At 32.8% G+C, this 25,234-nt stretch overlaps 4 protein-coding genes and 1 non-coding gene across 5 annotated transcripts; 1 reads left to right on the top strand and 4 right to left on the bottom strand.

Annotated features, from left to right (window-relative positions):
• Positions 1–413: 413 nt before the first annotated feature.
• On the bottom strand, positions 414–485 carry TRNAQ-UUG (transfer RNA glutamine (anticodon UUG)). The gene has a single exon. It is a non-coding gene; the product is annotated as a tRNA-Gln (tRNA).
• A 5,594-nt stretch (positions 486–6,079) lies between these two features.
• On the top strand, positions 6,080–9,220 carry LOC130932722 (probable WRKY transcription factor 33). The gene is made up of 5 exons (XM_057862131.1): positions 6,080–6,423; positions 6,549–6,671; positions 7,146–7,783; positions 8,047–8,208; positions 8,328–9,220. Exons 1-5 carry the CDS (start codon positions 6,181–6,183, stop codon positions 8,785–8,787), a joined length of 1,626 nt encoding a protein of 541 aa, XP_057718114.1. The 5' UTR covers positions 6,080–6,180; the 3' UTR covers positions 8,788–9,220.
• Positions 9,221–9,452: 232 nt separating this feature from the next.
• On the bottom strand, positions 9,453–11,497 carry LOC130932723 (CASP-like protein 4B4). Its single transcript, XM_057862132.1, has 3 exons — positions 11,049–11,497; positions 10,695–10,818; positions 9,453–9,806 (listed from the first exon to the last, which is right to left on the bottom strand). Exons 1-3 carry the CDS (start codon positions 11,333–11,335, stop codon positions 9,615–9,617), a joined length of 603 nt encoding a protein of 200 aa, XP_057718115.1. The 5' UTR covers positions 11,336–11,497; the 3' UTR covers positions 9,453–9,614.
• Positions 11,498–12,124: 627 nt separating this feature from the next.
• On the bottom strand, positions 12,125–13,841 carry LOC130935785 (soyasapogenol B glucuronide galactosyltransferase-like). The gene has a single exon (XM_057865675.1). It carries the CDS (start codon positions 13,772–13,774, stop codon positions 12,296–12,298), a length of 1,479 nt encoding a protein of 492 aa, XP_057721658.1. The 5' UTR covers positions 13,775–13,841; the 3' UTR covers positions 12,125–12,295.
• Positions 13,842–15,861: 2,020 nt separating this feature from the next.
• On the bottom strand, positions 15,862–19,319 carry LOC130932971 (soyasapogenol B glucuronide galactosyltransferase-like). Its single transcript, XM_057862447.1, has 2 exons — positions 19,113–19,319; positions 15,862–17,631 (listed from the first exon to the last, which is right to left on the bottom strand). The coding sequence occupies exon 2, from the start codon at positions 17,604–17,606 to the stop codon at positions 16,113–16,115; it is 1,494 nt and encodes a 497-aa protein (XP_057718430.1). The 5' UTR covers positions 17,607–17,631; positions 19,113–19,319; the 3' UTR covers positions 15,862–16,112.
• Between the last annotated feature and the right edge of the window lie 5,915 nt (positions 19,320–25,234).

Genomic DNA, 25,234 nt, shown 5'->3' with positions numbered 1-25,234 from the left:
TAGTCAATACTCAGTAATTGCATAAAACGATTGCCAGATTGTTTACAGAGATGAACATTTTTTCCTTCTTTTCTTTTGCTCAATATGTAGAAATTTTGACAAAAAAAATATTTATTTATGAACTCTTGAAAATAATGTATTAGTTTAAATTTTGTTCTATATAAATATCCGCTCATCTTATTTAAAAGTGAGTTGAAAGGAATTTTATTCCGTTTTAATCATAGAATAACAAAGTTGAAAAATAATTTGATTCTATTCTCTTTTTTACTCCACTTATTTTATACTTTTCCAGATTCTTCTGATTCTAGTTCTATTCTTAGTTTCTTACCGTGGTTAATTTATATGAGAATAAAGCTTGTTTTAAATATTTTCTGATAAAAAAACATACAACCCCTTTTACAACTAGAAAACACAGGTCCTACCGGGAGTCGAACCCAGGTCGCTGGATTCAAAGTCCAGAGTGCTAACCACTACACCATAGAACCATTTTGCTGTTACGCTAACAAAATGTTTTTATATTGTTGTTCTTATTTTTGTTTAATCAATAGTTATCTGCAAATATGTTCGTAAAGTCATTGTTGATTGAATAATTGATTATTGGATTGTGATTTCTGAGGACACTGTAGAACTAAATTGAAGTGTTCAATGCAATTTAGCAAAGTGCACGTAAGAGTGTAAGACATATCCTATTGTATTTATATATTTATCTTACATCCTATGTAGTCATTCAAGAGATGTAATACATCTTAAGATATGACATATAATGAAACGTTTCTTTAAAATATTAATTGATAGGCATTGTAGTTATCTTCACTCTCTAAGCTAAGGACCTAACTTTAAATTCCAATAATAAAACAATTTTTACATAGAAATTGCATAAAATATTTATATACTCGCAACTACTAAGAAAAGAATTTTATGCATGCATATACATATAAAATGAATTTTAAAGTTTTCTTTGTCTAATAAAAATAAAAGAGATAATACTCAATTTGGTCCCTGAACTTATACGCGAATCTTAATTTAGTCCTTAAAATTTCAATTGCCTCTATTTAGTCCCCAAACTTTGTGAACATAATTCATTTTAGTCATTGAAACAATTTTTAACGTACAAACGTTAACGGAACACTGTCGTGACAGTCGGATGCCACACTAAACTTTGTAAAATGATGTCGTTTTGGTTTTGGCACTCGAATAACCCAAAAACAACATCCTAAATGATGTTTATTAAAATTTTACCTAACAAAATAAGTAATACGATGCCGTTTTTGAGCTATTTAAATGTCAAAACCAAAACTGCATCATTTTACAAGTCTTAATGTGACATGTGATAGTCTACAACAGCGCTCTATTAACGTCTTTATACTAAAAATTGTCTCAGGGACTAATATGAGGCACGTTTATAAACTTCGGGGACTAAATAAAGACAATTGAAACCTCATGGACTAAATTGAGACTCACGTGTAAGTTTAAGGACCAAATTGAGTATTATTTCAAAATAAAATTTTGTGTTAATAAAAAAAAGATATAATTAAATAACAGAATTAATAATGGCAGTTGTACATTTGAAAATTAATAAACTTTTTTTTTTCATGCCTGTTACATATATAAAGTTTTTTGGCTTATAAGCTATACAAGTTGGTCCAAGTCCAAGAAAAAGCACGTGCACTACACTCCTTTACAATCGAGCGTAAACGCACGCGCCTTAATCAACCGTTGCGTTTTTCCAAAACATGCTTATTATGACAGATTCTTCCTCTTCTTCCTCAATCAAAACCCAAACCGCCAAGATTCAAGCCTCATTCGAAACAAACTACGATTCTGAAGAAACGTTCCAACTCCTTGTGAAGAGTAGAAGAAATCAAGAAGAAAAGATACAATCTCCAAAAAAAAAAAAAATCACCAGAAAGAATGAAGAAACATTATTCAAGGTACTGTTTTACTATTCTTCTAGGTTTTTCACATTTCTGTTATATGAAATCGAAGCACTATATCGTCAGTATTTCTCTCTCTGTTTCACTGTTCTTAATTTAGATCTCATATTGCTGTTCTGATGACATTGTTCTTCGTTTACGCTATTTCACGTACTTCTAGTGAATGCTTTAACGTGTGTTTTGATCTGTTTTGGTACATATTTTGTGCATGTTTACATGTTTTTTAAGTAAGTTTGTGCATGCTTATATGAAAGACTCTTCCTCTTCTAAATGATTTTTGGGTGTATATGACAGATTTTTGGGGTGTATATGTTGGACTTGGCATGAGACTATTGCTTCTAGTGGTATTTTGAACTTAAATATCTTTCTGAACTCATATAATGTTATATAATCCAAAAAATGTAGAGGTGTATGGGACTGATATATATATTAGGTGGGATTGATATATATATTAGGAGTTTTGAAGTCTAACTGGTACTGTTCTAATTGTGCTTGACCTTGTAGTGTCATTTTATGCATGTTGTGGTTGAATTGAATATGATTTTGAACTGATTTAATTTCGTTTAGTTGAAAAAACAAAATGTTTATGGGACTGATTTTGGGTGTATGTGGCTGATATTTGGGTGTATCTGACTGATATTTGGGTGTATGTCTTTAATTTTTGCGTGTATTTTTTATTTATTGAAAACATCTCTTTTTCATTACAGTAAAAAGTGGCAAGCAAAAATCAAGGTGGAAAAAAAAAAATATAATGTAAGCACAAATATATGTCTTAGAACAAGTCAATTTTTTCTAATACAAATATATCTTAATTTAATGACTCTAATTTTACTTTTTTTTACAGCAAACCAAAAACTTGAAGTGTGCCACCAGATTGTTGAGTGAAAAATTTAAAAATATGAGCGAGGCAAAGAAAGTGATTATTCGGGAATTAGGTTTTGGTGGACTGATGCACATCCCGCCAATGAGGGTGCATCACAAACTATTAAAGGAGTTTGCTAACTCCTTTAATTTGGACAAAAACACACTCGAAACAAGCTATGGTTCCTTTAAAGTTAAACCCAGCACAATAGGAGCTGCTCTTGACCTCAATGCATCAGGTAACTGATTACAAAAAAACCTCTATACTTTCATTCTTTGTAATATCTTATTCTGCTATCATGTAATCAAGAAACAAACATATGTGTATATGAATGATATTTGGAGGTATATGAGTGATTTACAGTCTAAATATCACTCATACCCCAAATATCACTTATATACACCCAAATATCACTCATATACACCTATATTTGTTTCTTGATTACATGATAGCAGAATAAGATATTACGAAGAATAGAAGTACAGAGATTTTCTTTAATCAGTTACCTGATGCATTGAGGCCAAGAACAGTCCCTATTGTGCTGTGTTTAACTCTAAAGGAATCATAGCTTGTTTCGAGTGTGTTTTTGTCCAAATTTAAGGAGTTAGCCAACTCCTTTAATAGTTTGTGATGCACCCTTATTGGCGGGATATGCATCAGTCCACCAAAACCTAATTCCCGAATAATCACTTTTTTTGCCTCGCTCATATTTTTTAATTTTTCACTCAATAATCTGGTGGCACACTTCAAGTCTTTGGTTTGCTGTAAAAGAAAAACAAAATTAGAGTCATTAAAATAAGATATATTTGTATTAGGAAAAATTGACTTGTTCTAAGACATATATTTGTGCTTACATTGTATTTTTTTCACCTTGGTTCTTGCTTGTCATTTTTACTGCAATGAAAAAGAGATGCTGTCAATAGATAAAAAACACACCAAAAAATCAGAGACATACACCCAAATATCAGTTAGATACGCCTAAATATCAACCACATAAACCCAAAACCAGTCCCATAGACATTTTGTTTTTTCATTTAAATTAAATTAAATCAGTTCAAAATCATATTCAATTCAACCAAACATGCATAAAATGACACTACAAGGTCAAGCACAATTAGAACAGTATCAGTCAGACTTCAAAACTCCTAATATATATATCAGTCCCATACACCTCTACATTTTTTGAATTTATATGACATTATATGAGTTCAGAAAGATATTTAACTTCAAAATACCACTAGAAGCAACAGTCGCATGCCAAGTCCGACATATACACTCCAAAAATCTGCCATATATACCCAAAAATCATTTAGAAGAGAAAGAGTTTCATGTAAGCATGCACAAACCTACTTAAAAAACATGTAAACATGCACAAAATATGTACCAAAACAGATCAAAACACACGTTAAAGCATTCACTAGAAGTACGTGAAATAGCGTAAATGAAGAACAGTGTCATCAGAACAGTAATATGAGATCTAAACCAAGAACAATGAAATAGAGAGAGAAATACTGACGATATAGTGCTTCGATTTCATATAATAGAAATGTGAAAAACCTAGAAGAACAGTAAAACAGTACCTTGAATAATGTTTATTCGTTCTTTCTGTTGATTTCTTATGGAGATTTGTATCTTTTTTTCTACTTTTTGCGAGAAGTTGGAATATTTTTTCAGAATTGTAGTTTGTTTCGAATGTGGTTTGAATCTTGACGGTTTGGGTTTTGATTGAGGAAGAAGAGAAAAAGTCTGTTATATTGAGTGTGTTTTGGAAAAATATAACAGTTGATTAAAGCGCGTGCATTTATGCTCGATTGTAAAGGAGTGTAGTGTATATACTTTTTTTTGGACTTAGACTAATTTGTATAATTTATAAACTAAAAAGACTGTATATTTAGGAGGTCTGATTTTCATATATATATATATATATGTATATATTATCCTCCAAACTCAGGAAACGGTGCAATGAATAAATCATTGATTTTGTTGAAAGAAAATTACATGCTTTTTAAAATCATTAGATTCTATATGATGATGCCACATAACCGGACACTCAACACATCTATTTTTGCAGCCGCCCTTCTCTTCCTTCTAGTAAGTGCAATCAATTACACTTATTGGCATTCAATTTATGTGCACTCCAATTTTGAAATTTACATAATCATGTACCATATATAAATAACTTAAAGTCTTTTAGTTAAACTTAAAATTATCCATGAATCTATCTTTCCAAAAATGTTAAACACTTCTATGTGCTAGTAAATAAATATTCTGATTACTTTACTGATAAAAATTTCTTACTCATTTATTTTTATATTAATTTTTACAAAAAAAAGTGATTATCTTTATAATTTTGTTTTAAAATTTATATCAACTAGTACTTTTCATATACAATTATTTCTCTTACATTTTTAGGAAATTCAATTTGATTCTCTTCTATTTCTAAAAATATTTATGATATATTAAAAATTAAATAATAATAAAATTAACTTTTAAAGTAATCTTTAAAATTTTAATTATAAATAAAAATGTATTACATTAATTTTAACAGTATAATTAGTTATTTAATGAAAAAATGAAAGATTAATATAATATATCTTTATTAATTTTAAAAACATAATTGATATAATTAAAATGGTTAAGTATGATTTTAGTCTTTTAAGGTATAGATCGAAAATTTTTTTTGTCTTTAACTTTTTTTATACAAAATCGTCCGTAAAATTTAAAATCAAGTTTTAAAATTGTCATTTTTTACTTAAATTTTATAATTTTAAACAAAATTATCCATAAAAAAATTATAAAATTAAAAAAATAAAAGAAAGAGAGTGTTTTTACTTCTGCAAAGAGAAAAGAGAAAAAAAATAAAAAAAAAGAAAAAATTCATGACTCTAATTTTGTTGTCAAAAATTTAAAACTAAATTAAATTTTAGGAATAATTTTAAAATTAAATTAAATTTTAAAGATCATTTTGTATGTAATAAAGTTGTGAACGAAAAATATTTTCGATCTATACTAAAATTTTAAAAGTATTTTAATGTAGCTCTAAAGTCATAATATGATGATATGGATATTGATATGTTTGATTTGATTTGTTGGTATGATAATAGTTGGAAGGCTATAATATAATACAACTTATGCAAGTCCAGTCAAACCCACAACTCTTGACCAAGCTTATAATTTTCAACGGTCAAACTTTACCCCCTCTCTGCCTATGGTACCTTCTCAGAACCATCTTCCATGACTTTTTGGCTTCCTACTTCTTAAAGCTTTTGCCACAACACACCATGCATCAATCAAGTTCCCTCCTTTTCATTCTTTTCATTCTTCTCTCAACTCATATAAATTCAAACCACAATCCAACCATTTCTACTTAACAAACAACAATTTATGAAGACATCATCATTCACTGACCTCCTTTCAAACAACTATAGTAACATAAACATGAACATGGATGATTTTGGTGATGCTAATGTTATTCAAAACCAAGAATCTGTTCCAAAATTCAAGTCTGTTACACCACCTTCACTACCACTTGAGAACTCACAAACTTCTTCTTACTTTCCTTTTACATCATCAACTTTTAGCCCAACTGAGTTTTTGAACTCATCTTTGTTCCTTTCTTCTCCTAATGTAAGTTCACAATTACAAACACCCCAAATGCTTCTTTTACTTAAAAAACAAGTCTTTTTCTAATTAATTTCATGTTTAGTGTCGTTACTGATGGTATTGTTTTGTTATAATATGGTTTCTTTCAGATTTTTGCATCTCCTACTATTGAGGCTTTTGCTGGCCACAGCTTCAACAACAAGGAAGATGAGAAGAACTTCTCTGAATTCTCTTTCCAAACACAGACTAAGACATCTTCTCCCTCTCAAGCAGTAAGTAATTTTTGTTTGTTTGACCATTTGACTTTAAGAACAAATATCATCTTTTAGGGCGTTCAATCATTCAGCTGAATTGGAGATATTTTTTTGTTCTCTCTGTTCTTCTTGAAATGGTCATATTTTGTTTCATCCATTACCTTGTACTTGGTTTTATGGGGTGATGTTTCTGTAAGTTTTAACTGGCACTTTAAATTGTCTTTTTCTTTGTTGTCTTTTGTTTTTTTTTTTTTTTGGGGTATAAAAAAATTAACTAGCATATTCTAATTAAGTTGAAAATTTCAAACTTGAAAGTATGTCTATGTTTGTGTCCATTTTGACAAAAAAAAAATTAAAAAAATAAAATGAAAAGAAAATAGAACTTGGTGATAATGATCATCACATAGTGCATAGTTGAAGTAAAACAAGGTGTAAAATAAATTTATATAATTTTATTTTGTTCTAACTTCTAATGCTTGTTTGTAATAATAGGAACCACTTAAGACACAAGACATGTGGAAATTCACAGAACCTATAAACCAAGCTGAATTTTCATCTCAGAGGGAAGCAACAAAATCTGAATATCCATCAACACAGAGCTTCTCCTCAGAAATGGTAGCAACAAAACCCGAATTACAAAGCAATTCGGTGCCTGAGTCCGGTTCTTTCAACTATGCTAACACGTCTCAGTCCATTAAAGAACAAAGGAGATCAGAAGATGGTTACAATTGGAGGAAATATGGACAGAAACAAGTGAAAGGGAGTGAGAATCCAAGGAGCTATTACAAGTGCACGCATCCGAATTGCGCAATGAAGAAGAAAGTTGAGAGGTCTTTGGAGGGACAAATTACTGAGATAGTGTATAAGGGAACTCATAATCATCCTAAGCCACAGAGTACTAGAAGAAGTTCAAGCTCTCAACAAATTATTCATCAGCAGCCTTCTTCATCCTGCACTAACTCAGGAATCTCGGATCAGTCAGTGGTGACACTAGGCAATCCTCAACTTGATCGTGTGTCAATGCAAGAAGATTCTTCAGCTTCTATGGGAGACGAAGAATTTGAACAAACTTCTCCAACAAGTTACTCTGGTGGAGATGCAGATGAACTTGGACCAGATGCCAAAAGATGGTAAGAACATGAAATTTTAGAATGAAACTTCATAGGGTGCATTTGAAAATTCAATATCAACATATATTAATTTTTCAATACTAGGATAAGGTTTAGCTATTGTCTTTTATTTTAGAAGCAACTCTTATCTAATACTTTAAAAATGGAAGAAAATTTACTCTTCTATATTTGTGATGCTTTTTTTTTCATAATCTTATTATATAAATGATCTATAAAGATTTGAAAAGTAATTTGTTTATAACTAATTCTGGTTCTTGTTGCAGGAAGGGGGAGAATGAACATGATGGTCATTCAGCCTATGGAAGTAGAACTGTTAGGGAACCTAGAGTTGTAGTTCAAACTACAAGCGAAATCGATATTCTTGATGATGGCTACAGATGGAGGAAATATGGACAGAAAGTAGTTAAAGGAAATCCAAATGCAAGGTAATTAACGGATTGAAACAAAGCCCTTTAAGTTAATAGTTCTTAGAAGTGTCACAAATCTTTTAAAATTGTTAACAACATTAGTAACTGATATTGTTCAATTATTTTTCTTTCTGCAGGAGTTATTACAAATGCACAGCCCCTGGTTGTTCAGTGAGGAAACATGTTGAGCGAGCTGCGACTGATATAAAATCAGTGATCACAACTTATGAAGGGAAACACAACCATGATGTGCCTGCAGCACGCGGCAGCGCAGGTTACAACATGAACAGAAACTCTCTAAATAGAAACAATAGCAATGCACCGGCGGCACCAATAAGGCCTGCGGCCGTGAATGGTTATTCTAGCGCGCCGAATTTCACAAATTCACTTTACAATCCTAGGCTTCCGGCCACCGGAACTCAAGAATCATCTTCCCTAGACATGCTGCAAGGCTCTGGACTTTTCGGCTACACGTCTCTTGGAAGATCAATGGGTTCATATGGAAACAATTCGCAACTTTCGGATGGTGTATACATCAAGGCCAAGGATGAAAGGAAGGATGACTCATTCCTTGAGTCATTTCTTTCAAAGAACTAAGTTTGGAATACACCACTTTGCAGATGCTATCATGGACATGTTTTTGTATAGCATATAGAATCTTAGTTACTCATAGCAAAAGACAGAAACAGAGAAAGAAGCAAGAATGTTTACATGTATTAGATTAGAGACATAGTGATAGGAAAGTTTGACCAGAAGAAGGTTCTTTAATCAGCTTTGTTGGCTGATGAATACTTTTATTCTTTTGTTGTATTTGTTTCACAGAAAGAAAGCAAAAAAGGTTTCTTTTATAAGATTCTAATAGTCGATTACTTTGTAAAATTTGTGCAGTGCTTGCAGTTTTTAGTATTCTATTTCTAATCTTAGCTTTCAAGTTTCAATATAGATTAGTTGAGATTGAAGAGTGGAACTTCGATTAATAATTTGTATTGACATCATCATTGGGACTTCAATAAAATTTCATTTCATAGTCCTCTTAGGCCACATTACACTGAAAAGAGACTAGTCAAAAACTCACTTGGTCAAAGTTGGAATGTTCAAACCACTAAGATCCAAATATAGTCAATAATTTCATTTTCTATTTGAGGTATAATTAATAATTATATTCTGTAAAGAAATAAAATGGAAAATCTAGAACTGCTTGTGCCATTACCTTTGGTTTTTGTTCTGCCAAATTGGTTAGTAAGAATTAACACCATTAACATAGTCTCAAGAATAGAGCAAAATTCATTTATTTTGGTGTATAGGGTAAAAAATAAGTAACTTTCCATATCTCACTGTAACATATGTGATTGGTATACACAATTAAATGAAAGTGTGAAACATTTTTATCGGGTAAAAAAAATAAAAAAAAATCAATGAAGATTTCAAATATAAGGTTGAGTTGATAGTTTGAAGCCAGAGATGAGTGCTGACACTGCTAAACAAATGAATGCCAAAATGGACATGCAAATGGCTGTACTTGAAGAATCAGTGAATATATTGTCCGAGTTTTCTCTCATTCTGTTTGTTATAGGAATTGCTGAAGATGCTGATGATAACAACAGATATGCCATGATCTGCAACCAAAAACAGTAACAACATTTGCCAATGGGTCAAGTTGCTAATTAACTATTCCTTGTTCCTCAATGGCAGTTGGCAAATACATAAACATGAATATGACGATTGGAAGGTAAAAACAGGGTTTTGAATGAAGAGTTGTGTAAAAGATTGGAATAATTCAAAATGAAGACTCTACCAACTTCCACAAGTGAAAGACTTATATTAATATCAGACTCATTAATATTGTGGACTCATATGAAGGACTAGGACTCATTAACTTCTCTTGACTAATTAAAGTGAAAAACTTATATTAATATTTTTACATCTCTTTCATCTAATCCTTAGCTTATAAGTTCAAAGTCTACACTCTCCTCAAAAAAATATTCATATGCCATTAATTTGATTTTAGAATTAGATGAAAAGAATATAACAAACTTTTGCTGATGTGATTATGCTGCAGATTATAGTCCTTAGAGAAACACTATAATATTATAGACTGCTTGAAGTAATGTAAACTTTCATTTTCATTACATCTGTAGAGGCAACTTCACAGAGAAGTTTTCAAAAGTTTCTACCCAAACCTCTTCAGCATTGCTTATAGTTATAGCTCAACAACACAGGAAAAAATTAAGTCTTTCTTAACTATTAAGGGACAGAATTAATTAAATGGAATGCTAATTAATTTAAAAAAATACCACGAAATAAAAAGAGAAAGAAAATACTAGTCTTTAAGAATGAAAATGAAACCATTTGACAATTCAAATCTAGTTAATGGCCCTGAATTTGATTCCCCATCCCTCACTAGCCACAGATTCAAATTTTGTGTTAAAAAAAAAAAAAAACCCCCACAAAGTAATCAATGTTATGATGAAGATCAAAGAAAAAAGAATTAATGGCAAACAAACCTGGTCTCCTGCAAAGTAAATGATAGCAGCCATTCTGGGCTGAAGCAATTGTTTTCCTTTTTCTTTGAGAAACAATATGCCTCCATTAAAAAGACTTGACAAAATTGCAATAGCCAGCAAATATCTGAGCCATTGTTGAGTTCCAATAATCAATGTTGAGAATCAAGAGACATAATAAAAGCATTTTCTTTAGATAATTTCCTAAGTGAACTTTCAGTTATAAACTGTCCTTAACTTAACAATAAGCTATTAAACTCATCAACCATCACAAACCCAAATAAACATTGAGAAAACAAAATCATTTCTTTATTGAAACCCAATATTGTTCATCAAAAAGGGTATCAAAATTCTTACCTATACTCATCATATTTATCGAAGTCTCTCCAATCACCATGCTTGTTGAACGCCATTACAAGAAACGAAATCAGAGAAAAAATCAGAGCGGCAACTCTTAGTGGCAACGCCCCTTTCTTCACCAATTCTTCCCTCTTCCACCGTCTCAGGATTCCGGCAACCACTCCGTCGTTTGAGGAGGCCGCCGGTGGCGGAGTCCGGTGGTTCCCGCTGTTTGCTGGATCAGTAATTGGCGGAGCCTCAACATGTATCTTCGGTGCTGAATTGTTTTCTTTAAAATTTGACATTTTTCTGTATGTGGTGCTGTTCTCTTGCTCTTCGAATTCGAAGGCTTCGGATTCTCAGAATATCAACGAAATTAATTATATGTAAAAAAGAAGAAAAAAAAGAAATAGATGTGACAGATGAACAAGAAGAAGAAAACAGTTTCTTGGTTATTTCTTTGTTTATTAAAAAGAAAAAAAGAATGGTGTATTTTGGTTTATATTCAGGGCCCCACCTCGGTGAAATCGTTATGGAAGTTAACTAACAGGTTCAATGGGATGACGTGGCATAAAAGGATTGATTGGAAGAGTGTGGAATATGCGAGCTCCTGTGGTCATGTCCACGGCCTAATAGTTTGTGTGAAAAAAGAGATTAAATTGTTGGAAAAATTTTAAGTGTATCGAAAATACTGTGGTTCCAATTATTTTAACTGTTGATTTTAATTAATATATATAAAAAAATTTATAATTCAGATCAGCAATTAAAGCCGACAAAACCAGATTACTAGATTAATATCTATCTAACTCGAGTCAATTGGTTTAGGATTCGAGTATTTGTCTGATAATCGGGTATAATCCAATTAGATCCATTCTCATTTGGTTCAAGTATCAGATTCATGTTACTAATGTAATCTTGGATTAGATGAATACTTTGGCTTTTTTATCTTCATCACTTGTCAATACTCGATACTCAATACTCTTGTTAGTTATTATGGTTTTTTACATATTTTGATGAATTCCAACAATTGGCATGCATCATGACACTCTGAAAATCTGAAACTTCAAACTATTCAAAAAAGCAAAGGCTTGGCAAAAACTAAATGTATTTCTGTATAAAGTTTCAGAACAAAGCACAAGTAACATCTCAGCTAATATCAACTGAAAAACACCACAGTAATTCAAACAAATATATATAAAACCTTCATGAGCAACACCTCAAGAAGCAACACCATGATTATTAATTTATTCCTCCATTTCAATTACCTAATTTCGTGACATCTTAAGAGATTTGAGCTCGTCCATCAACTGCATTAGGTTGTTGTAAGAGGTTCCACCTTCTTCTATAGTCCTCTTTGCAGCATCACCAAGTTTCTTTGCTCTCTTCCTCATTTCCCTGCTCTCTTCACTTCCCATCAAAGTTTTCACAGCCTTCACTAACTCTTCCCTTCCCACAATTCCATCCTCACCAACAGTTGACCAGAACTTATTCACCTTAGCTCCAACCGAAACTCCGATCTTCAACACTTGAACAAGAAATTTCTCATTGTAGAATTGCTCGGCGAACAAAGGCCACGTGATCATTGGCAAGCCGGAACTCACGCTTTCGAGTATTGAGTTCCAACCACAATGAGTCACAATTCCACCAGTTGCAGGGTGGTCTAATATAAGCAATTGTGGCGCCCAGTTCCAAATAATGCACCCCTTGTCACTTTCCTTCATCCTAGCCTCAAAATCTTGCAAGAAACATTCTTCTTCGCCTTCGCCGTCGCCTTCGCCCTTTCTCCTAACAACCCAGATGAAATTATGGCCTGAATTTTCAAGTCCATGAGCTATTTCAACAATTTGAGCATAACTAAGCCTAGTTAAGCTTCCAAAACTCACATACAAAACAGAGTCACTCTGCTTTGAGTTAAGCCAATTCAACCAATAAGGCTCTTCTTTAAGATCAACTTTGTTTCCACGATTCGCCTTCTCTTCATCAGTCTTGTTAATCCAAGCTGAAACCGGTCCGACACTCCAAGATTTGATCCCAATTGTGTTCTTGTAAAGTTCCTCATAACCACCTTCAAGTTCATAAAAGCTATTACACAAGGTTCCATAGCTTCTTCTCTCTGATGCATATACTACATTCATAAGAATTGTCATGTCATTCTCTTTCCTCTGAAATTCATCCATCTCGGTCGGCGCAATCTCAATTTTATCCAGAAGTCCTGGAATTTGAACCTTATGTGAATCAGATTCTAACCCTTTATGAGGCTTATGCTTCTGAATAAAATGATATACACAACTTGAGAAAGAGCTGGCACTGTAGTAGTACAGCCTCGGAATCCTTAGTTTCGCGGCCGATTCGACTGTCCAAGGATAGAACATATCAGAGACAATACAATCAGGTTGAAGTTCTTGAAACACAGACTCAATTTGAGGCTGCAGCATCATTATTCCATGGAAAATCTTCTCTAGCATTTGAGGAGTGGTGCAATCTTTGATGTTTTCAACTCCATCAGGTAGACCAAGTTGTAATGAAGGGAATTGAATCACATAGGTTTTGATGGAGTATCCAGAATTGAAGTCACTATCTATGGCTTTTTGGATTGTTAAGGCATTGGTTTGTGTTGTGATTATGGTAACATTAGCACCATGTTTGGCAAATAATCTTGCTGTGTCCACCATAGGGTTCATGTGACCTGGTGTTAGATATGGAAGGAAAATTACATTGAGTTGAAGATGGTTTTCTGTTCCCATAACTATGGTGATTTTTCAGTGTTATTCAAACTTGGTTAGCAAGTTATTTGGATTATGAACAAGCTAACTCTTTTAAATTGACTTTCCAAGAACAAACAATAGGTATGCTTAAGTTAATTCAGATATGGTCACTTTCATTCATCTTTTTTTTTATATGATCATTTTGGCTTATTATTAAGTGTCATTTTGTGTTTGTCTTTTGATGGTTTTTTATTTGCTCATTGTTCATTAAGCCGGTTCTTGTTCTCAACGTTGTACTTGATACTTAAGTGTGTGTTTGGATTACAGTTTGTAAACAGAGATTTGTATAAAATTGATTTTGTAAAATTGATTTTGATTAAAAATGATTTGATATTAACGTGATTTATGTTTGGTAATTTTTATTTAAAATAGATTATAATAAACTAAATATTGTTTGGATTACATTATTCAAAATCACTTTTAGATAGAAAATTACAGAAAATGACATGAATTTAAATAATTATTTTATGTTATCTTATAATTTTATTTTAAATATTTAAATAAATTTTAATACTTTTTTAGTACTTTCAGTATTCTTTAGTACTCTAATAGGATTAATAGAATCATAATACAAAGTAAAAAAAATATTCCATACAAAAAAATAACAATAACAGTACAAAAGCTCATATAAAAAAATAAAAAATTAATAAAAAATAATAATATACATAAGAGAATTTTAAAAAAATATTATTAAAAAAAATAAACATATGAACATGAAGGATATAATTGGCACATAGAAAGTTCAATCCAACATGAAAAGATCAACAGAAAAGCTAGAATTTTTAACTGAAGACAGAAATCACTTCTCTCTTCTCCAACACAAATCCAAACACACTAGTTGACTTTTTTATTAGTTTAGGGAAGAAGTTCTTGTATGTTCCTGAAGTTATATAATACTTAATTTGTTTCTTAAAAAAAATATAATTAATAATTTTTGTTTATAATATTTAAAAATTATATTAACATCAACGAATAAGTGATTGTGAATATTTTAAAATTAGATTTATGTTTTTTAAGTTTAACCAATATTTCACATCAAATATAAACAAAAATATATATTTTCTTTCTCAATTGTCCTGTAATGGATTGTTCAATATGCTTGTTCTCTTCTTTTTCTTGCTGTCCCAGAGTCATGGGTGACTGGGTGCAGTGAGGCAACTAAACCGAATAACCTATGCTTTAGTATAATGATTATTAAAATAATCTTTATATGCTTTTAACATGACCTGGAATAACAAAATCATATATATGTTTTTTTTGTACAATATTATTTTTTATTTATTGGCTAGCTAGTGTGAACTCTATATATGTTTTAAAATACTGTTGATCTTTGCTGGCTGAAGATAAAAATTATTTTGATTTTTAACATTTGAATAGAAAACCAAAATGGTCTTTAACCGTTTTTATTTTTCAAAATTATTTCTAACATTTTTAAAACTTTTCAATATCATCTTTCTTTTAAAATTATCCGTCTCTGTTTAACTTTATTATCAAAATAAATTAACTACACGACTTGACAAAATACAATAATACATGGTGATGATTTAGTTAAACATACTGATAGAATCCATTTTCTTATCAAAAGATTATCAATTATGCCATATCATTCTTTTGGCACACATTATTTGGATAATAAATTTTTTACTATTTAAAAGTTTTGAAAATCAGAAGCTACACCATCAAATTAAAGCAACAAGATTTCAATCATCCTTCCATTTCAATTATAATCCTTACTATCAGAATGTTACGCTTTTGACTATGCTATTCTAATAGCGAAAAATATTACGACGATTTCGTGTATTTAATAATAAAATAAGAGCATTTGACTTGTAACCATATCGCTGATTTCTTAAAAATCCTCTACTGAAAATCAGTGAGAACGATGTTCTCACCTCCTACAAACTTCTCTTTTCAAAATGGATGAGAAAGCTTGCGGAATTTTTGTTAAAGTTTTTAAATATGCTGCTTCTGTTTATATGCATATGTTATAGATTTTCCTCACTTTTATTATTATATTTTTGTAAGAGGGATATGAGTCGTAACTGTAATGACATGTATGTATATAATATTCGTAAGTTGCCTGAGTAAGAAGTTTTATATATGTATATGCTTGTCTGTTTCCATATAAAAAGTATTTCTGTTTTTTTAAGAAATTAGCGATACAGTTATGAGTCAAAGGCTCCTGTTTTATTATTAAATATATGAAGACATCGTAATACTTCTTACTATTAGAATAGCACAGCCGGAAGCGTGACATTCTAATAGTAAAGATGTTACATCAATCATATAAATCCACTCCACCAACCGTTTGAAACTTTTAATTTTCCAATTTTCTTTTGCTAAGTTCCCTTGATACCTTCAATGATTTTAGCTCTTGTATCAACTGAATCAAGTTGTTGTAAGATGTTCCCCCTTCCTCTATAGCCCTCTTGCCAACATCACCAAGCTTCTTTGCTCTCTTCCTCATTTCCATGCTCTCTTCACCACTTCCCATCAAAACTTTCACAGCATTTGTGATCATATCCCTTTTCACCACATCTTCCTCACCCAAACTCACCCACAATTTGTTCTCCTTCACCCCGATCGCGACACTGATCTTCAACATATCAACCAACAACTTCTCATTGTAGAATTGCTCAGCAAACATTGGCCAAGTGATCATTGGCAACCCAAAACTCAAGCTTTCAAGAATTGAATTCCATCCACAATGTGTCACAATTCCTCCAATAGAAGAGTGTTCCAATATTAGCAACTGTGGAGCCCAATTCCATATGATATAGCCCTGATTGCTTTCTCTCATCCTAACCTCAAAATCATGCAAGAAACTATCTCCATCATTGTCATCATCATTATTTTCCCTTTTCCTAATTACCCAAATGAAATCATGACCAGAATTTTCAAGTCCATGAGCAATTTCAGCAACTTGAGCATTAGGAAGCCTAGTTAGGCTACCAAAAGAAACATACAAAACTGAACCAATTTTCTTGGAATTAAGCCACTTTAACCATTTGGGCTCTAATTCTTCTACATGATCATGTTTTTGTCCCTTATTAGTACTATTGATCCATGCTGCAACTGGTCCTATACTCCAAACTTTGATCCCCATTATGTTCTTGTAATGTTCCTCATACTCATTTTCAAGATCATGAAAGCTATTGTACACTGCTCCATAGCTTCTTTTCTCAGATTCAAACACTGCATCGAAAAATTGCGCGGTGCTGTTATTCTTAGTCCTTATCCACTCTGCAAGCTGCAGAGAAGTCATCTCTGTTTTATGTGGCAAATCCGGAATCAAAAACTTGCTTGTATCAGATTCAAGTCCATCATGAGGCCTATGAGTCCTAACAGAATAGCTAGCGCAATTCGAGAAGTAGCTCGAGCTGTAAAAGTAAAGCCTTGGAATTCCTAATTTCTCAGCAGAATCCACTGTCCAAGGATATAACATATCTGTGACTAAACAATCAGCATTAAGATCATGAAAGAGGAGCTCAATTTGATCTCTGAGCATGTGTATTCCACGGCCGATTTTGCCCATGATTTCTAGTGAATTGCCATCTTTCATGTTTTCAACACCTTCAGGGAGACCAACTTGAGATGCAGGGAATGGAATCACATGGATTCTGATTGAGTATCCGGCTTCGAAGTCGCTGTCTATGGCCTTTTGGAATGTTGAAGCATTGGCTTGTGTAGTGATGATGGTGGAACTTGCTCCATGCCTTGCAAATAGTCTTGCTGAATCTACCATTGGGATCATGTGGCCAGGAGTTGGATATGGAAGAAAAATTATATTCAATTGAGGTTCCATTTTCATGCCAAATCTTTGAGTGTGTTTGTGCCTGTGTTTACATCATGAGGGTGGAAAAACTACTATAAATTTGAAGCTATGTTGCACAAATATGAATGCAGAATTAAATAAAATCTGGCACAGTTAATCTGGTATTCAAACTAATAATTTAGAAAAGGAAAAGTCTAGGGGGCCAGCAGTTTTATTGAATTTTGGCCAGCATGTAACCAGCAGAAGAAGGTGAGCCATTGGATGAAATCTCACACCAATCTCACACCATCAAATCATTATTGATGGCTAGTTGATGGCTAACAATCACAAAAATTGCTGGCCCCCTAGCATTGCTCTTTAGAAAATATGAATTCTTTTCTTATAAGTAATAATTATTAACAAATTCATACTTGCTTTTGGTAGAAATCATATAATTATATTCCAAAGTTTTGATGATTTAGTGCAAAATTTAGTATATTATTTAGTTTTATGAATTTTATAGAACTTTAGCTACATATGAAAATATATTTTAATTTAAAATTCAATTATTTTAAAATAAAATGTGTTAAACTACTAACACAATTAAGATATTAGGTAATCTTAATTAGAAATTTTTATAAATTAACTCACTCTACCAATAGCTTAATTACTAAATGGATGATATTGTTAATTCAACAATATCGTTTACCAAATTATTTTCTATAAAAAAAAGTCATGTTTGTTTTGTTCTTAAGCATGTTATGAGTTGATTCTGTGTATTTTGATTTCCCAAATATAACTGTTATAGTTTCAAAAAGTTATCTTTAAAAGTTACTTTTTTAACAAGCTATTTTTGATGGGCGAAAGTTTTAACAAACTAGTTTATATGGTTTTAAGCTTTATCTTTGAGAGTAAGAGTAAATTTGGTACAATTTGTGTTTTTTCTTATTAAGATGTCTTTTTAAAGATAGTTTTCCAATAAAGTTATATTAGCTATATTTAGTAAATTAAAATACAATCGGTTTTCAATAGATACAAGTTATAACAATTGTACGTGATAAAATTGATTTCAAAGTTTAAACTAACTTTAATAGAGAAAATTAAAATAAGAAATAAAAATAAATTTAGATATTTATTAATATATAAAATTATATTAAATTTTTTAATTTTGAAAAACATGAGTTATTTTTTAAAAGTATCTTCATATATATACTTTCGAAAATACTCTTACCTTCTTAAAAATTAAAAAAAAATACTAATACATAATTTCTTGATTTACCAAATATAAATTAAAATATTTTGAAAATTGCATGTACCTTTCTAATACTAAGCTAGTAAGTTACCACCAATTCTCTCCGAATAAACATGAACTGTTTTATGTATCAAGAGCTTTCATGAATTAATTCATCGTAATTTTACAACTTACAAGCAAATACAATAGAAAGTAGAAACCTTCACTATATGCAATCGTAGATCTACCCCAAAATTTATTAAATTCGAACATAAAATTCCAAGAGGGACCCAAAAATAAAGAAGAATCGATAGTTCGATATAGAAGCCTACCTGGTCTAGAAAACTCCTTCGAAACTTTTTGAGGCCAAAGGGAAGTGCTTAGTTAGTATCGCCTTCAGGTAGTTACGTCAGAGAGAAAGGGTCCTCTGAAAATACACATATGAAATTATGAATTGCTTACCCTACTTACCTCTTGTGATTGACCAAATAGAATATTATTCTACTCTTTTAGTATTTATTTTTTTTAGTTTTCTTCTTTTACGCTTTGGCCGGAACACTTATAAAAGTGGTAAATGCAGCTTATAGATAACCATTTGGCTGAGGAAGGGGAATACAAACAAATATTATTTGTATTTACTTTTTTTAATTAGTATTTGTTTTTTTGAGGTTTGGCTTTGGTATAGCTCGTTTTCCGGCAATTATTTCCAAGTTTTTCGTCAGAATGAGTTATACCTCGGCACGAAGAGAACAAAGAGGTAGTCACTTGCAAAAAGATACTCCAACGCTCAAGTCAGTGAGTGAATTATAAGTTTTGTACTCAAGTAATTCTTAAATCAATGTCTTATCTTTTGTTTCTGTTTAACCTCTCTTTTATAACAGGGATAAGCATTTAGAAGTCGTTTTGCAGTTACTAAGTTATACTATTTTGATACGTTTAAGATATATCATCGGGATGAGTTCATTCATATATTATTGGAGCATGCTATTGGCAGTTTGTGCAAGTCTTCACTTTTTCAAAATAATCTTTTTGCAAGCTCGGCTAGAAGAATTTTGCGCAAAGTATTTTAAAAGATAAATTTCAGACTCCTACATATGTACCACAGATGTCTTTATAGGCTTCTGCTAAAGTAAGATCGGTTTCTATCCAAGCATTTTAAAAGTGGGCGAGTATAGCCTTGTCTATACAAGGTGTTATTTAACATGGTAAAGAAAGAAGATTGCCGTTCAAACTGTTTCAAATCATCAAACTCCTGGTGGTATAGTTTTAGTTTTTAAATACTGAATATAAGGTCATCACCAATCATAAACCTGAGCAACACTTAAAACATTGGTGAGATACATACTTGGTGTAACTAAAGTAGATTGTAATAAGGTAGAAGTATGTGATTGTGTGCTTGCTAGATTAGATAAAATATCAACTCTATAATTTTATTCCGAATTTTAAATTTGTAAAATTGAGAAATAAGGGAATATATTTTACTAAAAGAGGGCCTTTGACTTGGAATAATTGATTTACCTGAAATTACTAATAAAGAATCACAATGTACCTTTAATTCAGAAATATGTGGGTCTATTGCTAACCTTAAGCCAGTAACGAGTGCCTCATATTCAACTTGATTGTTGCTTGGCTTGAATGAAAAATGTAGAAAGTGTTCCAAGACAATTCCATTACCATCTTCAAGGAGAATTCCAACTCCACATCCTTGTGGGTTAGAAGCATCATCAACATAAAGGGTCCATCCAATTGAATGATCCTCGGAATTAGGAGCTATAAACTCGGTGATCAAGTTTGCTAGGTATTGTGATTTAATGGATCATCGGCTTCGATATCAAATGTCAAACTTAGAGAGCTTGACAGACCACTTCATAAGTCGGCTGACTAACTCTGGTTTAGTCAGTACTTGTCTAATGATTGCTCAGTCCGAACATTAATGATATGACTTTGGAAGTAAGGTCGAAGGCGCCTAGCTGAGAATACCAAAGCTAGGGCAAGCTTTTCTATTTTCGAATAACGAAGTTCAGCATGTTGTAATGATTTGCTAACAAAGTAAACAAGCTTTTGGATTTTATTCTTTTCTGTGACAAGAACATAACTAACAGCCTAATCAGTGATGGATAAATAAAGATCAAGTTCTTCCCCATATTCAGGCTTTTGTAAAATTGGAGGTTTTGAAAAAATAGTTTTAAGATTTGAAAAAGCATTTTCACATTCATCATCTCAATTAAAATTTATTTTCTTTTTCAGTGATTGGAAAAAATAAAAGGATTTAGAAGTTAAGCAAGGTAAAAATCTTGATAAAGCAACAAGTCTCCCTTTTAATTATTGGACCTCCTTTATTGTTTGATGACTCTTCATTTCTAACACAACTCAACATTTGTCAGGGTTGGCCTATATATCTCAGCTTGTAAGTAGAAAATCGAGAAATTTACCTCCTTGAATACCAAGGCACATTTTTCAGGGTTTAGTCGCATGTTGTACTTTCTTATTTGAGCAAAAATTTCAATAAGGTCGTCAACGTGAGGCTTGCCGATCTTGGTTTTTGCCACCATGTTATCAATATAGATCTCCATGTTCTGACCAATTTGTTTGACAAACACCTTATCCATAAGTCTTTGATAAGTAGTCTCTGCATTCTTAAAGCCAAAAGGCATAACTTTATAGCAAAAATTACCATATTCAATTATAAAAACTTTTTTATCTTGATGTGAAGGATGCATCAAGATTTAGTTATAACTAGAATATGCATCCATAAAGCGTAAAGTTCCAAAACCAGAGGCATTATCAACTAAAGAATCAATAGATAGTAAATGATATGCATCTTTTGGGCATGCTTTGTTTAAATAAGTAAAGTTGACACACATGCGTTATTTACCATTATATTTTTTTACCATGACAACGTTAGCTAACCAAGTTGTAAACCTGATTTCACATATGAAGCTAGCATCAATGAGCTTTTTAGCCTCTTCCAAGGATGCTTGTCTTTTATCCATACCAAGATTGCGCTTTTTCTGTGCTATAGGTCGGATGGATGAATTTAATGTCAGTTTGTGAGAAATAACAGAGAGGTTGATGCTGGGTATATCTGCAGGAGTCCATGCAAATAAATATGCATTTTGTTGTAAAAATGGTTGGAGTGTATCCTTTTTGTGTCCCTTCAAAGTTTTACCTACATAGACGAACTTGTTTGGATCGTTAGTTAAAGAGATCTTTTGTAATTCCTCCGTTGGGGTATGTCGGTCTTGTAGCTCACTCGTGGATTTAACTCGGCTAATAGTGGAAGATCAAGCGAATTGTGAACAACGTTTATCTGTGCACCTATAGCTTGGTTTGAAGTAGGCATTTTTAAATTGATATTGTAGCAATGCTGACCTTCACAGTGATCATTGTGAATAGTTGCAATAAAATTGTCCTGCACATGAAACTTAACATACAGATAAATTGTAGATACTATAGCATCAAACTTATTCAGAAAAGGATGACTAAGTATTAAGTTATAAGGATTGAAACAATCAACCACAACGTATTGAGTATCTAAAGTTTTTGTAATACCCGATCTAACCGAAATTAATTAAATAATAAGTTAAGTAGGAGCGAATATGGTTGGAAGATTTGGCAATTGCAATTTGATGATTTAAATATGATATTTGGATTCAGTGAATTTTTCCGAGTCGGAAAACATAATTTTCTGCGTAAAAGCGCGCAGTGGAATTTTGACCGGCAGTACCGGCTGATACCTGTCTGGTACCGCAGCTGAGAAAATTGATTATGAGTAAATAAGATTAAGAAATGAGGAATTGTAATTAGGGGAGGTAGAAATATTTGAAGTGCGACTTAGAGCGCTAATCTTAAAGGTTTTGGTCCAAAATTGGGCCAACAGACAAAAATAAGTGAACTGGGCCTAAGTGGGCCCAAGACCCAACATATATAAACATTAGTTATAAGCATTTCAGCTCATTTTTACCCTAAAAGAGGAGTGTGGGGCGCTGAATTGAGAAGAGAGAAGAGAAGAGAGAAAACCTAACTCTCTTTGATCTTCAAACCACCATAACTTGAGCTACGGAGCTCCGATTGACGAGCCGTTTGCGGCCACGCGTCGCTCTTCTCATCCTCTACAATTTTATTCAAGTTTTGTGGTGAGTATTTCATTTATCTCTGCCCAGTTTTCGAAATTCTCTACTGTTACACGTTTTTGGGTAGTTAGTGGTGAAATCTTGTGATTTTGGGTGTTTAGGGATACTCCAACATGGATTCCAAGTGGATTCTATCCCTACTTCATATGGGCTGAGGTAAGAAGTGCTCAAACCCTTGTGATTTGTCATTTTTATGAGCCCTAGGTTGATGTATGTATGTGATATTGGTTATGTTAGTGTATTTGATGATCTTGGTGCACAATTGGGAGATTGGTGTTGCTTAAGGAGCTTTGGTGTGGCTTGGGACTAAGATTGGTAGAGACTTCTAAAGAAGAGGCTCAATTGATTTGGCTACAAGAGGTACGGTTTAAGTTTCATTTAAGTACCGTGTGATGTGATGAGAATTCCTAGGCTAGATGCCCTAGGATTAAGTTTGGATTGTGCAAATGGTTGGTGCTAATATGCATAGTTGATATGTAATGTGAATTAATGATTGGGTTGAGAATTGTGTGGCCTTGTATGCTTGGTGTATTGGAAATTTGATGTATTGGGTAATGAGTATTGATTTGTGGTTTATGCATTCAAATTGTGAAATTGGGCTGGAGGCCGTAAATTTTGGGCCGGAGGCCGGAAAGAGGTAAGGAAGGTAAGTTGATGTGTGCATTGTATGATGACACAAGTGATTGGATGAATTTCAGATAATGAATATGTGAATGATTGGGTTGGTTATTGAATAATAAGGTTTGAGGGGTTGAGGTGTGGAATTTGGTAATTTTGGGTGAAATTGTGTAGATGAGGTATGTTTGGTTTTGGTTGAGGTATGTTATGTGGTCATATATGTGATCATGACTATTGATGCCTTGATGGTATGATGATGCATGAGAGATATGTATGTTGTGATATATGTTTGAGAAATGATTAAGGTTGATTTGTGGGTGAAACCATGTGATAGTGAGTATGATATTGTTTATGTATAATGAGGATTGATTGGGAATAGTATTGTTAGAAATTGGGATGAGGAAGGATGTATGACATGTTAATGTGTTTGTAATTTAGCCATTGTGTGAAATGGGTAAAAATGGTTATATGGCGGTTTTGTGAATTGTGGTAATGTGTTAGTGTATGAGTTGAGGAGGCTTATTGTCGATTTTGATATACTTTGATCAATTTCAAAGAAAAGGGATGAAATTGGCATGTTTTGGTTGATTTTGAAAAAAGGGTTGAAAATGGCTTGTTTGAAAATGGCACTTTGTGGTTTTTATGAAAAATATGGTTTTTGGGCATACTTTGACGGGACATCACTTGGACTACGGATCTTTGTTTTGTGCCAAATCTTTTTAAAAATGAAATTGGATCCGGGATGTCCATGCCGTTCGAAGAACGGGTGAAAAACGATTTAAAATGAGGAAGTTATGTCCGTCGGAAGATTGGGGGTTGAATCTGTGAATTCTGCAGCTTTTAACTTAGAAATTCTTTTAGCAGAATGACCCTCCACGCGTAGGCGCACTTGGCGCGTACGCGTCGTTCTTCGAGAAGGCACCATCCACGCGAGCGTGTGGTGTGCGCGTGCGCGTCGATGCGCTGCACCCAATGCCCAGCCATTTTCCCGAGAGTTATGCCAGAGTTGTGCCAGTTTTGTGCCTGGGGCACAAATGCACCCACGCGTACGCGTGGCTGACGCTTACGCGTCATCTGGCTGTGTTTCAATCCACGCGTCCGCGTGTATGGCGCATACGCGTCGATGAGCTTTGTGGCCATCCACGCGTGCGCGTGAAGTACGCGTGCGTGTAGCCATGTTTTCATCCCGAAGTTGATTTGTGAGTTTTAAAAGCTAAATCCCATACTTTTAAGCCTCCGATCTCACCCCTTATGTATTGAATCATTATGATATGCCTAGCAAAGAGGAAAGAGTTAGGGGATGTGGTAACTTGCGAATGAAGCAAGGGAAAAGTTGTGATCAATGATGATCAAAGATGATTATATGAGATATGGAGGATGGCAGTAGAAGTACCGTGTATGCCATGAGCCGAAGGGCTATAATTATTGATAAATGGTTGGTTCTTGATTGAACCATGAGCCGGATGGCTGAGTTATTGCCGGATACGGCGGAGCCATGTTGATAAATTGGCTAGTTCTGAATTGAACTGTGAGCCGAATGGCTGAGCTATTGCCGAGCTACGGCAAAGCCATTATGGATTATGGCTAAGTATAAAGGCATAATGATAATTGAATAATGACGAAAAATGTTGAATGTAAGCATGCTTGTGTTTTCTCTCTGGTTGTAAGGGTGACAGGGCACCGATACCCTCTAATGGCGACAG

This window comes from Arachis stenosperma, chromosome 6 (assembly GCF_014773155.1).
Source record: "Arachis stenosperma cultivar V10309 chromosome 6, arast.V10309.gnm1.PFL2, whole genome shotgun sequence".
Lineage (NCBI taxonomy): Eukaryota > Viridiplantae > Streptophyta > Magnoliopsida > Fabales > Fabaceae > Arachis > Arachis stenosperma.
Note: the sequence above shows the minus strand (reverse complement) of the source record. Positions and strands in the feature narration are given on the sequence as shown.